The following is a 13,088-nucleotide window of genomic DNA, read 5'->3' as shown; positions in this document are numbered from 1 at the left end:
GTTAATTTTTTTTATAAAGATTAAATAAATTTGTAATAACAGAATGTTATGATAAACTATTGTTATTGGAATACCTACAAAACACTTTAAATCTAATATAATATAATAACAAATATAACTTTGACAATAAGCATTCACAAAATAATGTCTAGAAATCAAGTAAAAGTTAATCGATTCACAATAAAGGCAAACAAAGACATAGAATACATCTTAAACAACTATCGCGGGCTTCCAATCGACCCGAACTTTTTTGCTTAATTTCATCAAACAAATAAATAATAATAATAACAAATAATAATGTCCTGGGACATTATTCACACACGGCCATCTGATTCCAAATTAAGCAGAGCTTGTGCTATGGAAACCAGACAACTCATATACTATATTTGTTTTTTTTTTTTTATTATAATTATCTATATAAATACATACTTATATAGATAATTACACCTAGACTCAGAAAAAACAGACATGTTCATGCACATAAATGTCTGTCCTGGGTGGGAATCGAACCCACAACCTTCGGCGTGAAAGACAAGTATCTACCAACCACGTCAACCGGCTCGTCAAATCACTTTTATTTCAACATCATTCACTTTCATTTCAACCATCAAAATTCGCATTTTATTGCTGTTTATACCGCATATCGCTCTTGTCTGCAATATGTGCTGTTTCATATAACCTTCTCTTTCTTTCATTTAATGTTTTTTTTTTCAAATTGCATTAACAATTCAATGATAAGGATACTTCCATATACCAGCCAAAATTTTGGTCAAATAAAAAGGCATGTTCGCAAAATTTGCGCCATAAAAAAGCTCCGGAGTCTTTTTAACGATAACTTTTACCGAACATTTTCAGGGGAAATGAAATGAAATGTTGAAAACAATGCATAAAAGAGTTTTTAACCCTTACCCAAGTTACTAAGCTCTGGACAGTCAACGTAACGATATCCCGCGCGGCTTTGATCAACTCGACGGCTCTTTCATGTTGTGCTGTTCTGACGCATACTCCGTCCACTTCAAGGATTCTGTCACCAGTCTAATTGAAAAGATTTAATCGGTAAAGGAAATACTATGTATTCACACTTTAGCATTTTTTAAATAAAAGGTTTAAAATATTTGTACATAATAATATTGACCAGTACTATATAAAAGTAGCTAGACCGATTTTGCATATTCATTAATACAAATTAAGTATTTTATAGGAAATATGTTTAAAAAAAAAAAAAAAAAACAAATATACCCACAATATATTTGCCATTTAATTTTAACCATCTGAGGTATTCTATATATCTTTATCTGTTCGTATGCCAAATATGATTAATTTACAAGTATTATTTTGATTAATAAAAGCTTGCTAAGAAATTGTCCTGGCGGTAGAGCTTTGTGCAAGCTCGTCTGGGTAGGTACCACCCACTCATCAGATATTCTACCGCAAAACAGCAGTACTTGGAATTGTTGTGTTCCGGTTTGAAGGGTGAGTGAGCCAGTGTAATTACAGGCTCAAGGGATATAACACCTTAGTTCCGAAGGTTGGTGGCGCATTGGTGATGTAAGCGATGGTTAACATTTCTTACAATGCCAATGTCTAAGGGCGTTTGGTGACCACTTACCATCAGGCCCATATGCTCGTCCACCCACGTATATAATATTATAAAAAAATGATTTAAAATCATTATTCATTGAATCTCTTAGTGTTTTTCGCAATTAATAATTAATATATAATGTCACTAACCTGTAATTCCCCACTAAGTGCCGCTGGACTGTTAGGTACGACGTTTTTGATGAAAATACCAAATATCGCCTTTTCATCTCCATTTTGACCATTATGGTTAGCAATGATATCCACCTGAGAAATTTATAAATTTGGTCTCACACTTAATTTCATACTAGCTTGATTAAACCTAGAAAATGAATTAACACTCAAAATACCATTTATTTAACATATCAAGCTATTTAATAGAGTACCAATCTTGTTCAGTGTGCGAAGTTAATTACTTTGAAGCTAACTTTGTAATTACTCTATCGAACCTTTCCACCGACAATGCTGACTCCTAATGGTGCTCCAGGTCGTCTCCTCAGGGTGACCCTACGTGGTGGTCCCCATCGTTGACCGGAGCCGCCATCACGCCGGCCGGATGACACCGTTACCGTCATAGTCGGAGTCACGTGACTGTGATAAGGGACAAAACATACATTTTAAATATTTATGTTATACATTTTTAAAATCATTCTACGTGGCATATATTAATTGACTAAATAGAAATTACAAATATAACTAAGAATATAATCCCTGAAAAAAAATTCTCATCATTCAAATATAAATTTAGGAGCTTTGACTAATAACAAAACTTGACAGTATCTGAACTCGTTATCGGATAATAATACTAAATATATGATTAAACGTCGTAAATGTTATTCGAAATCACATTACAAATAACTTACTTCCGCTGAATTAGTATCCATGAAGACATACAATGGACGACCTTAATAAAGCAGGGGACACGTGTCGGAGCGTGTGACAAACAATATATATGGTAGTTAGTAGCCAAGGACAAAGTATTGAACCGCTTTATCAAATAATAAAAAAAGAAAAAACATTCCTTATATACATGGCATGTATTATTGTATATATTAGTATATTTGGAGAAACTGAAAACTGATTGGTTGGAGTTTGAAAGTATATCTATGTGCATCTCGGTCTGGGTGGCTGACAATTTATACTACCCCAAACAGCAATACTTTATATTACTGTATTTTAGTACGAATTGTGGATCGGGAAAAAGTGAATTAATACGGTCACCACAGATGTTGGTATCACGATTTATTGTGCTTATGAAAACAAATATAAAGGCCACTTCTTTTGAAGCACCGTGTGAAAACAGCTTTCACTTTCGAAGTGAAAGTGCACAACGACAATTTTTTATCTGACTACATAATTGAAAATGAAATGAAAATAGTATATTTAACTCCACGCTTTTAAAAACGCAATGAAAATATAGATTTTTTATTTATAGAATAGGAAGGCGGACGAGCATATGGGCCACCTAAGTGGTCACCAAACGCCCTTAGACATTGGCATTGTAAGAAATGTTTACCATCGCTTACATCACCAATGCGTCACCAACCTTGGGAACTAAGATGTTATGTCCCTTGTGCCTGTAATTACACTGGCTCACTCACCCTTCAAACCGGAACACAACAATACCAAGTACTGCTGTTTTGCGGTAGAATATCTGATGAGTGGGTGGTACCTACCCAGACGAGCTTGCACAAAGCTCTACCACCAGTAAAAATTTATTTCGTATTGAGTAAAAAGCGAAAGTCTGATCTATTTATTTTTTTACTCATAAATAGGTAAAGATATTGGGTATTCAAAACGTTAACGGACAGCCGTATAACCTCCATTACTATGTTATCCTATTAGCTTAAGCTAATTAATACGTTAAGTTAATTATTAAGTTGCGGTCAGATCAACTCGTTCCAATAATAATGAAAAGTAAATGTATATTATTACTGTAACAGGAAAGTAGGACAAATTATGCTCACTGGTTTACCTGATATTTAGTGGTCAGTATTGCTAAGGGTTGGTTTGGAAGTTTAATTGAAACTGAGTTTTTTTTTTTACAATTAATAGGCCAGCGTTTGACCGTTGACTTGCCCGATGTTAAGCATCGACACGGTCTAAGATGTAGCACGCTTGCCTATAAGAAACCTTTTTACTCTGGATTTGAAGACATCAACATTGTTCCTATCGGGAAATACGGATTATTACTTATATATTTATAAATTACCTTCCTCGACAGGCTGACAGTTAGCGGTAAAGCTCTGGCTCTACAATTATAAAAAAAAAGTATCAGCCTGGAAATGTCCTACAGCTGGACTAAGGCGTCCTGCTCTTGTGGGGAGAGGATTTGGAATTTCTACTGTCACCCACAACATGTTTGATACAAATGTGGCATTTTTATTCGATACATGCAGATTTCTTCACGATTTGGTCCTGCCGAGCTCTTGCCTTTCGTGACGAGTTATAAACACAGATCAGGTACATGAAAATTTAGCGGTGAATTTCAAACCGTTATAATCAGTCAAGATTCTAGTCTTCTGGCCACTAGACTATCTCGACTCTATAATTAGTAACTTATAGTGCATTATGTTATAACAATTATTATATTATCTTATAGACACCATTTTTATTGGCTATGTCGGTAATACTAATTTTTCGGGACATTAACAAAATATCCTCTCATTTCTAAGCCAATTTGAACAAATAATCAATTACTTGTATTTGTATTAAGCTAGTTTATTTAAATAACGTATTAGTAACGTCATAGATTAAATTGATTAAGTATCACCAAGGATGGAATAGTAGAACTGCTTTATATTGTGGTTATTTTTGTGATTTACATCACAAACAAATGACAAAATAGTTTGTATTCATTAAAATTACATACGAAATGCTTTGTAATAATATGAATAGGGAATCGGATCAGTTATTAAGTAAGTATCATTAAGGGGAAAACAACAGAATTGAAAAGATACAAATATTGAAAGGGTTCATCCAACTGTCATTGTTCGACGACTTCAACCTGATACAGTCAATGAAAAATGTGTTTATTTTTGTCTGAAACACGTTTAATGTATATAATATAATAGTATATAAAAATATATAAATAGATTTTATATGATAAACATTATTAAATACTCATTATTGATATTTTCACCGTATAAAGTCAACTAGTATAAATAATATAATAACTAATTACAATTTTGTATTATTAATTGTAATTGCGTATTGAACAATAATTATATAGGTACTGTGACTTAATCAGAGATTGTGAGTGAACCCTGAGCGACCGTCACTGAATATCTTGTGAAAAGGTAAAGTAAAATAAAGTGAAAAAACTTACACCTGTTCTATGAAAACATGACACTTCTTATTGAATTGAAAGGCATACTAGCAAGTGAGCCACCTGATGGTACGTGGTCACCACCGCCATATATATTGGCGCTTGAAGAAATATTAACTATTCCTTAGATCGCCAATGCGCCGCAAACCTTGGAACTAAGATGTTATGTCCCTTGTGCCTGTAGTACGCTGGCTCACACACCCTACAAACCATTTCGGGATAAATTACCTAAATTATTACTACATTGTATCATAATTATATAAGTGGAAAGACGTGAAAAGCAACTTTATTTTATATTATTTCAAAATAAAGAAATTGACAAATGTTAAACATGTCATTAAAGTGCGCATATGCAATATGTATATCATTATTATAGAATAATATTTAGTAAGATAATAATTATTTTTAATTAAATTAGAAATAATAAAAACGAAACCGAAATTAAAATAATAAAATAAAATCGCCATTACTTCAGTCTAAAATCTCCAGAAAGTGATACTGGTTTGGATTGACTTAAAACGTCCCTTTAGGTAACTTTTTATAGTAAAAATAAATGTTATTTTGACTTTTTATCAATAGGAGCATCTTGGAGTGAAGCCAAGTCAATTAACTAAGGTTATTGAACTCAGGGCTTTAACAATACGTACGATATTTATCAAGAAGTATGAAACAATAAATTTATGGCATTTCTAAGATCCACTTCATTTGATAAGTTTCTCCAGAGTACAGGATTGTATTTTATTATAGTTTCTACAATAAATAGCAATAACACAATCTTACATCGGTGAATATGACCGTATTTTTACAGTAAGGTTTAGTATGGATAGAATATTACTATGACGGGTTGGTCCATTTGCCTAGCTGTTTTATATAAAAAAAAATAAGTTACAATTAAGGAGAAATATGTTTCGTAATAAAGTTACTAAAAATGCTTTTATAACTTGTGCTGTCTAGATCATGAAAGATCCATCTAATCAATGTACTTCTGAAAAATAGAATATATATATATATTATATCCTTAACAGGTAACAATAAGCATTAGTACTGTATATTAATATAAACTTGAGTTAAAATTTTCTATCACAATTTGAAGTCAAATCAAAATACATTACATTCATTTTAAGTTACTTCTATAAATAAAAATGGCTATTATTATTTACAGTAATACATAAGATTTGAATAAGGGACAAACAGTAAGAATCATTAGCGAAGTACAAATGGATACATCGCTTAGTACGATCCTAATTATTCAAATAAATAAAAACAAAACATTGTAAAGAAATATTTTTGTGGTGGATGAAAATCTACCGCTTATATGAAGAGGAAGTCCTCTTTTTTGTAAGAATGTTATATTTGTGGAAAAATACAGACCTCATCTCTCTTATCTCTATTAAATAGTCCTATAAGCCAGACAGTCACAGTTTTCCTTTTTCGGAAATACAAAAGTGTAACACTGTAAGCCTTAGAACTTTACTGATTGTCAATAAATTATTAGCAGCTCACAAAATCCGAACAAAAAGCTCGACCAAGAAATCGAGCCCGACACCTTGTTCACAGCCATATTATTACCTAACCAAGAGACCAATGCAGTAGATAAGTCCAAGGTTTCATCCTAAGAAGAGAGGACCCTTCTTAACCGTGAGATTTACTATTTCCTGTCGAGTTGCTCTTGTCTTAAGAGTTTAATATGTACAATGCCGTAGAAAAATCAAATCAATATTTAATTGACCGTTTGACTTCGATTAAGCTTATTTATACTGTATTAGTAAAAATGATTCTGCAAATAAAAACAAAAAAATAAAAACACTTGATACTTCGACTGTACAGTCCGCATACATCGCAATCACTCAACACGGATCGGTCCAGCGAACACGCCTGTGTGCGGAATAGGTGTGGGTGCTATTTATAACGAGATATTTATATTTTTGTATATTTAGATGCAGCCCATTAAAGATAAAACCCCAATATAAATAATGAAACTAACCTTATTTAAAGAGTTTAAAAAATATGCTGTTGGATCATAAAAGCATATTAGTTTATTAATGATTACGTCAAAGAAATCATTTAATTTAATTTATTCATGATATTGCTTTGATATTCAAATATTTGTGAAGTATTTGCTCAACTATAATATGAAATCATTTCGAATTTTCGTATTATTGTCAATAAAGAACAGCCAACTACGTGAGAGTGCTCGAGTACGCAAACATAAGTGCACTCTCCATTCCACCTTTCTGGCTCCGAGTGATTCCACCACTCTGGTATCGGAAAGATTTAAGGCGTATGCCCAACGGCGAACAATGGGAATGGTAATAATGACACATTCCAAACTTCGGACTGCTGCTTAATTTCTTAAAAGGATAATCCAATAACATTTGATTGGCTCGACCCGAGGTATGAATCCAGGACCACAAGAAGTACAGCCTTATGTGCTAGCCACCGGACCAAAGAAACAGTTTTAATGTATTAGACCTATAGCAAAAAACAATGCATATTTTTTTGGTTTATATTATTATTACAATAATATGATCTACTATCCAAGATCACGGTAAAGATTTTGCATCTTAAAATTATCCTAATGCGTGCCACCTCTGATCATCTATGTTCGACTTTGTGTTTACACGTACACTGATCAGTACATGGAATTACTTCGCACATAGTGGTGATCATTACTTATGTATATACGTACTTTGGAATATATTTACAATTCTTATTGCTCTACCAAAATCTAGTGTTTTCATTGGAACTAAATAATGAGAAGCACGCCCCGTGTAATGTAAGATAATTGTAGAATTAATACACATAATCAGCTTTACATACAAATGTTAGGATGTGATAAGTTAATTTAACAATATGTCTTCTTCTTTCAAATGTTAATTCAATGATGACTGAAAGAGATAAATCAGGGTTAAGCTAGTTACCCTCTAAACAACTTAAGGCTTAAAGTCTTATAACGCTATACAAATGTAAGTATAAAAGTACATAGTATTTTACTGATGGTAGGACTTTGTGTAAATTCGTCTGTGTAGGTACACCGCCCACTCATCAGATATCTGATAGACGAAAATACTTATTATTGTTGTGTTCCCTTTGAAAGGGCGAGTGATCCAGTGTAACTAGAGGCACAAGGGACATAACGTCGTAGTGCCCAAGGTTGGTGGCACAATGGAGATGATTAGTATTTATTTAGGCGCCAATATCTCTGGGCGGTGGTGACCACTTACCCGTCGTTAGGTTCATTTGTCCGTCTGCAAACGTATGATATAAAAGAAGTATAGCGATTCGAAAAGACCATTTAAATTTAAATAAAATTGATGTCTGATTCGATCTGCGATAATTACATCAGGTAGCTGTTGTGATTTTGAGAATATTTGATATTCTGATACAATGTTCGAAGCAGATACAAAGTATCACAAAAATACTACTATTTAATTGCTATAAAAAGAAAACCAATTCTACACTATAATTATGATGTTTTCCTGGCCGATTTCAGCCACAGCGGCCATACTCCATTGAGAGCGGGACATTATAATGAAAAAGTTAAATTCTTGTGCACTTTCTAATGTCTCGTTTTATGTATGTGTGTATGTATATTTTGTGAATTTATATTTGTATTTTTGATGATATAATCTATTAATTACTGCCTTCACGGATTTCTGTTTAGCCTAAAGGTTGACTGGTAGAGATGCCTTCAGGCATTAAGTCCGCGTTTAGTTCCAACTGTATATTGTGGTGGTCAACAAAGTTCAATCTGACGCGGTCGGAGCGAGTTCAGGCGTAGCACCAACCACTACACATGTCTGCAGGCACGGCAATGTAAGCACTGCCTAACCATTCAAAATTCAGCGTTATAACCTTATAATTTTTTATTGATCGATCAGGGCTTTAAGTTCAGCCTCTGGATAAGCAGCCTTATAAAATAACAACGAGACCAAAGAAGTAAGTTAAAATTATATTTAGACATAATTATAACAACCCGTAACAGAGGTTGGTGGCACCTTTCTCAAAAACATTCAAAGGTTCATTATACGTTTATTTTTAAATGGAGTCGTAGAATGTCTGGAGAATGTTAAATCAATGTATAACTCCGAGTTACGATAGCATATTAGGCTCGCTGTTCAACTAAGTGAATAATTCGCGGTTCAATGCGCCGGATGCACAATTCTGATCTTGGGCGTATTCAGTGATATCAAAGTTGAATTTTCTCTGATAATAGAATTAAAATGATTTATTACATTTGTTTCTACGATTATGGAATAAGATAGGTTATTTACTATTATTAATTTGGTATTGTAGTTATTCCTTTTATAAAATTGAAGCTATATTATTAATAAGCAATATTGCTAAGTATATTTACGTAGGCGTTTTGATTTTGTACAATTAAAAAGTCTCATCAAGATTTAACATTTTTCAAAAGATGATTTGAGAGTATATAATATTATGTATATAATATATATTGAAAACGGTGCTAAAGTAAGGCTAAATCTAAAAATTGTTTTTACATATATATTATATGCTTACCAATAAAATCATTCAAATTGATCAGCCAAATAATTTTATTATATGACAGATTCAAGATAACTTTGAACGTCGTAGCATTATTTCCCCACTCACACATTTAAGCCACTCTTTTATTACCAATTTCTATTGAGCAAAGGTACTCTTTAAAGAACTAGAAGATTCCTTCTTATTTTCTCTACACCGGGCTGTTTTATATAAATACATGTAAATATAATAAATAATTAAAACAGATTATTAATGAACACGTGAAAACTCAGTGGCGCCTGACATTTGAACCCGCGATATTCATTAGGATCCACCAGTGCTTTCCACTGGGCTACCTCAGCTCACATTTTATATTCATGACACTTATTATAAATATATTTCATTAATTTATTAATAGCAATTTAAGCTGAATGTTAAACATTAATGTACCAATTTCTTAACTTGCCAAACACTTAAGGGACCTTGTTTGATATTGATTGCATTTAAATAAATATTACATGACGCTGATACAAAAATATCTAAAATATTATAAGATTATTATTTAAGACATTAATTAAATGTTTTAATGTCGTTCAAGCGCCGTTCTTAGCAAGAAAATTGCACATCACTACTCATTAGTAGGTACTGATACAAAATCGTTTAACTTACCAATTTTCGAATTGAATAGCACAACACTACATGTCCCGTCAAACGCCGAATTTCATATAACGTTGTAATGATGAAAATTTGATTTTGACCGAAAAAATGAACCGTAAAACGTGAATAGACAGCAAGTTGTCAATCCGTAATGGTACACTGAGGTCGGCTAACCATAACTCAATTACCCGTATTAGCAATTTTCTTTTAGTGACGCGCGACATTTGTTATCGATAAAATGTGCTTTTAGCTAAATTAAATGAAAAGTAGCTTTTTTAAAATTACTTTTATATAGATAAGAATATGTTTTGCTATATGTAAGGTTGAATTACTTAGCAATCATAGCTTAGATATCATAAAAAATTTTAAAAAAAAACAGTATTATTATGTAAAGTATGAAGTAGAAACTTTATGTTTCGCTATCGTAATCGTAATCGTAAGGTAGCCTCCTACCATTGCTAACTAGTAATTTAAATATAAATTTATTTATTTTTGTTTTGGTAACTCGCAAATATTTATTTAAATTAAAAAGAGGCAGTTATTTGGACAGACATTGGATTGGATCACAGACGCACTTTAATTACGTCACCACTAGTGAATTGTCTTGTAGAAGTTTTAATAATTAACGAACAAAAATGTTAATAACAAACCGTCACATAAATGATAGTCATATTCTCTATAAGCATAGAGCTCTAAAGTAGGTAAAAGAGTACAAGATATGTTTAACATTAAAAACTATAAGCATTGTGGGGTATGTGTTTATACCAATTGTGATAAAGAATAAAGACCACACTCTACATAACAATGTCCTAATTCCATATTAAATAGATACACTCAAAAAATCAATTACAATTGGTCATAAAATTGCATTTATAATATAAAAAACTTATATTATTTGTACCGCCAGACACGATGAGATTTCTTATTATTTATAAGTGTCATCAGAACTCTGCAATTCAAGGCTGAATCAATAACGCTATTGTGAGATTAATCAATTGAGGCGTTAACTATTACCAGGAACGCTGTTTTCATTATTGCTAGACAACGATCATACAATAACTCACAAATATCCGACTGCTGGGAAAACGCCTTCGTTCCTGTTTAAAAGACTTTTAGCTTATTGTCAAAAGCACTTCACTGTGAGTCAGTTGATATTAATTGTATACAAAACTGACATGAAATTGAAAATGGATTCACCTCTGATACCCGAATTTGTATGTGCAGCTTTTATCATTTGAAATCCTTGTACTATTCGAGTATATAACTAATTAACAGTCATCTAAGAGTTAGTTTATTTCTATATTTTTATATAATTACTTCATTTTTCTTGTAGTAGGGCTTTTTGCACGCTCGTCTGGGTCGGAGCGATGTTCGTGAGTCATTGTAATTACAGACTGGAAATATAATGATCTTAGGGTTAACGGAGATTTTAAATGACAAGTCGTTAGTAAGTAAATATTATTGTTCTAATAGTTTATGCGGTTATAGATTCTGTTTTAAGTACGTTCCTAGAACAGTCGCTTTGTAATCAATGCAGATTTTACCTAAGGAAAAAACAAAACATTACAAAAATGTGGGCTTTTTATTTTTATTCTATTAATAATGCTAATACCCTTTAGCTGGATGCTGTCATACGATAAGGGTCTAATTCCTGCTCATGACAAATGTTTGTTTGAACAAAACGGGTGTTTTCATGACCTGGGTGATGGGGATTATTTTGACACGTGTATTCAAACTGATATAGGTAGTAGAGTGTTGAGCATTTATTTATTTATACATTCAAAACTTTTTTATTACATGGACGGGCAAATGGGACACTTCATGGTAAGTGGTCACCAGAGTAGACATTGACGAAATATAGACAATTCCTTACATCGCTAATCTGCCACTAACCTTGAGAATAAAGCTTTTATGTCCCTATTGCCTGTAATTACTGGCTTACTCAACCTTCAAATTTAAGTATTGCTGTATTAATAATAATAATTATAATGTCCTCCAGACATCTCATCATAATAATAATTATAATGTCATCAGACAATCTCAAGAGAGACTAGCCAACTGCTCAGAAGATATTATAGAGCTCAAGAGTGTGCGCAAACACAGGTGCACTCTCTCTGCATTGAGCATAGGGAGGCCTTGGTAGAACACATCAATTTTACATTGGAAGAGGTATAGAATTAGGGCGATGATAACTAAGTCAAATTTAATCCTACCAAGACTCAAGCGTGTTTGTTCACCGCCAAGACGAGTCCATTCCACCTGACTCCGACTTTCCGAAGTGTATCTGTACACATCATCGACAGTATAAAGCTTCTAGGAGTTACCTTAACATCCAACTCAACTTTGGACAATACATTGAATCCAAAGCTAAAACTGCTGGCAATAAACTTGGCATCCTCAATAAGGTCAAGCAGTACTTCACACCGGAACAGCTTCTGACTCTATATCAAGCCCAAGTCAGATCGTGCATGGAGTACTGCAGCCATTTATGGGACGGCTCTGCTAAGTACCAGCTTGAAGCTTTAGATTCAGTGGATCGTCGTGCTAGAAGGCTCATTGGCGACCAGACACTAGTCACAAATTCCAGACCTTAGAACATCGTCGTAAGGTTGCCTGTCTGTCGATATTCTACAGGATATATTTCGAAAAGTGTGCTCAGGAACTATTTAATTTGGTTCCCCCGTCACCTTTTTACCATAGAACTGCGAGGCATCGAAAAGATCTGCACCCGTACTTAGTTGACGTATTTGTATGTATTTCGAACGATTTGCTGCACGGGAGTGTATGCACTTCCAATTTCCAGACTACGGGATGCTACTGAGAATTTTCCGACATAAAAACTCAATATTTTTTTTATTGGCCCGACCTGGGAATTGAACCCAGGACCTCCGGGTCTACTGCCTTACATCAAGCTACTAGACCAACGAGGCAGTCAATTGCTGTATTATATTATATTTATATGGTAGGATATTTTGGTGGTACTTATTGAGACGGGACGAGCGGGAAGTACATATTTCTAAATTATTTTGAATGTTAATAA

The 13,088-nt window shown here is 33.1% G+C and overlaps 1 protein-coding gene across 1 annotated transcript in view; it reads right to left on the bottom strand.

The window, feature by feature from the left end:
• The window catches only part of LOC126777719 (uncharacterized), a 198,032-nt gene that overhangs the window by 91,145 nt on the left and 93,799 nt on the right, over positions 1 to 13,088 (bottom strand). The window contains exons 19-21 of the mRNA XM_050500872.1: positions 2,028 to 2,169; positions 1,732 to 1,845; positions 910 to 1,035 (exon numbers count right to left, since the gene is read on the bottom strand). Of these exons, the coding sequence (XP_050356829.1) occupies positions 910 to 1,035; positions 1,732 to 1,845; positions 2,028 to 2,169 (382 nt within the window). The remainder of the gene's footprint in view (positions 1 to 909; positions 1,036 to 1,731; positions 1,846 to 2,027; positions 2,170 to 13,088) is intronic.

Source organism: Nymphalis io, chromosome 23 (assembly GCF_905147045.1).
Source record: "Nymphalis io chromosome 23, ilAglIoxx1.1, whole genome shotgun sequence".
NCBI classification, from domain to species: Eukaryota; Metazoa; Arthropoda; class Insecta; order Lepidoptera; family Nymphalidae; genus Nymphalis; species Nymphalis io.
The sequence above is the reverse complement of the archived record's forward strand: the minus strand, read 5'-3'. Positions and strand labels throughout refer to the sequence as shown.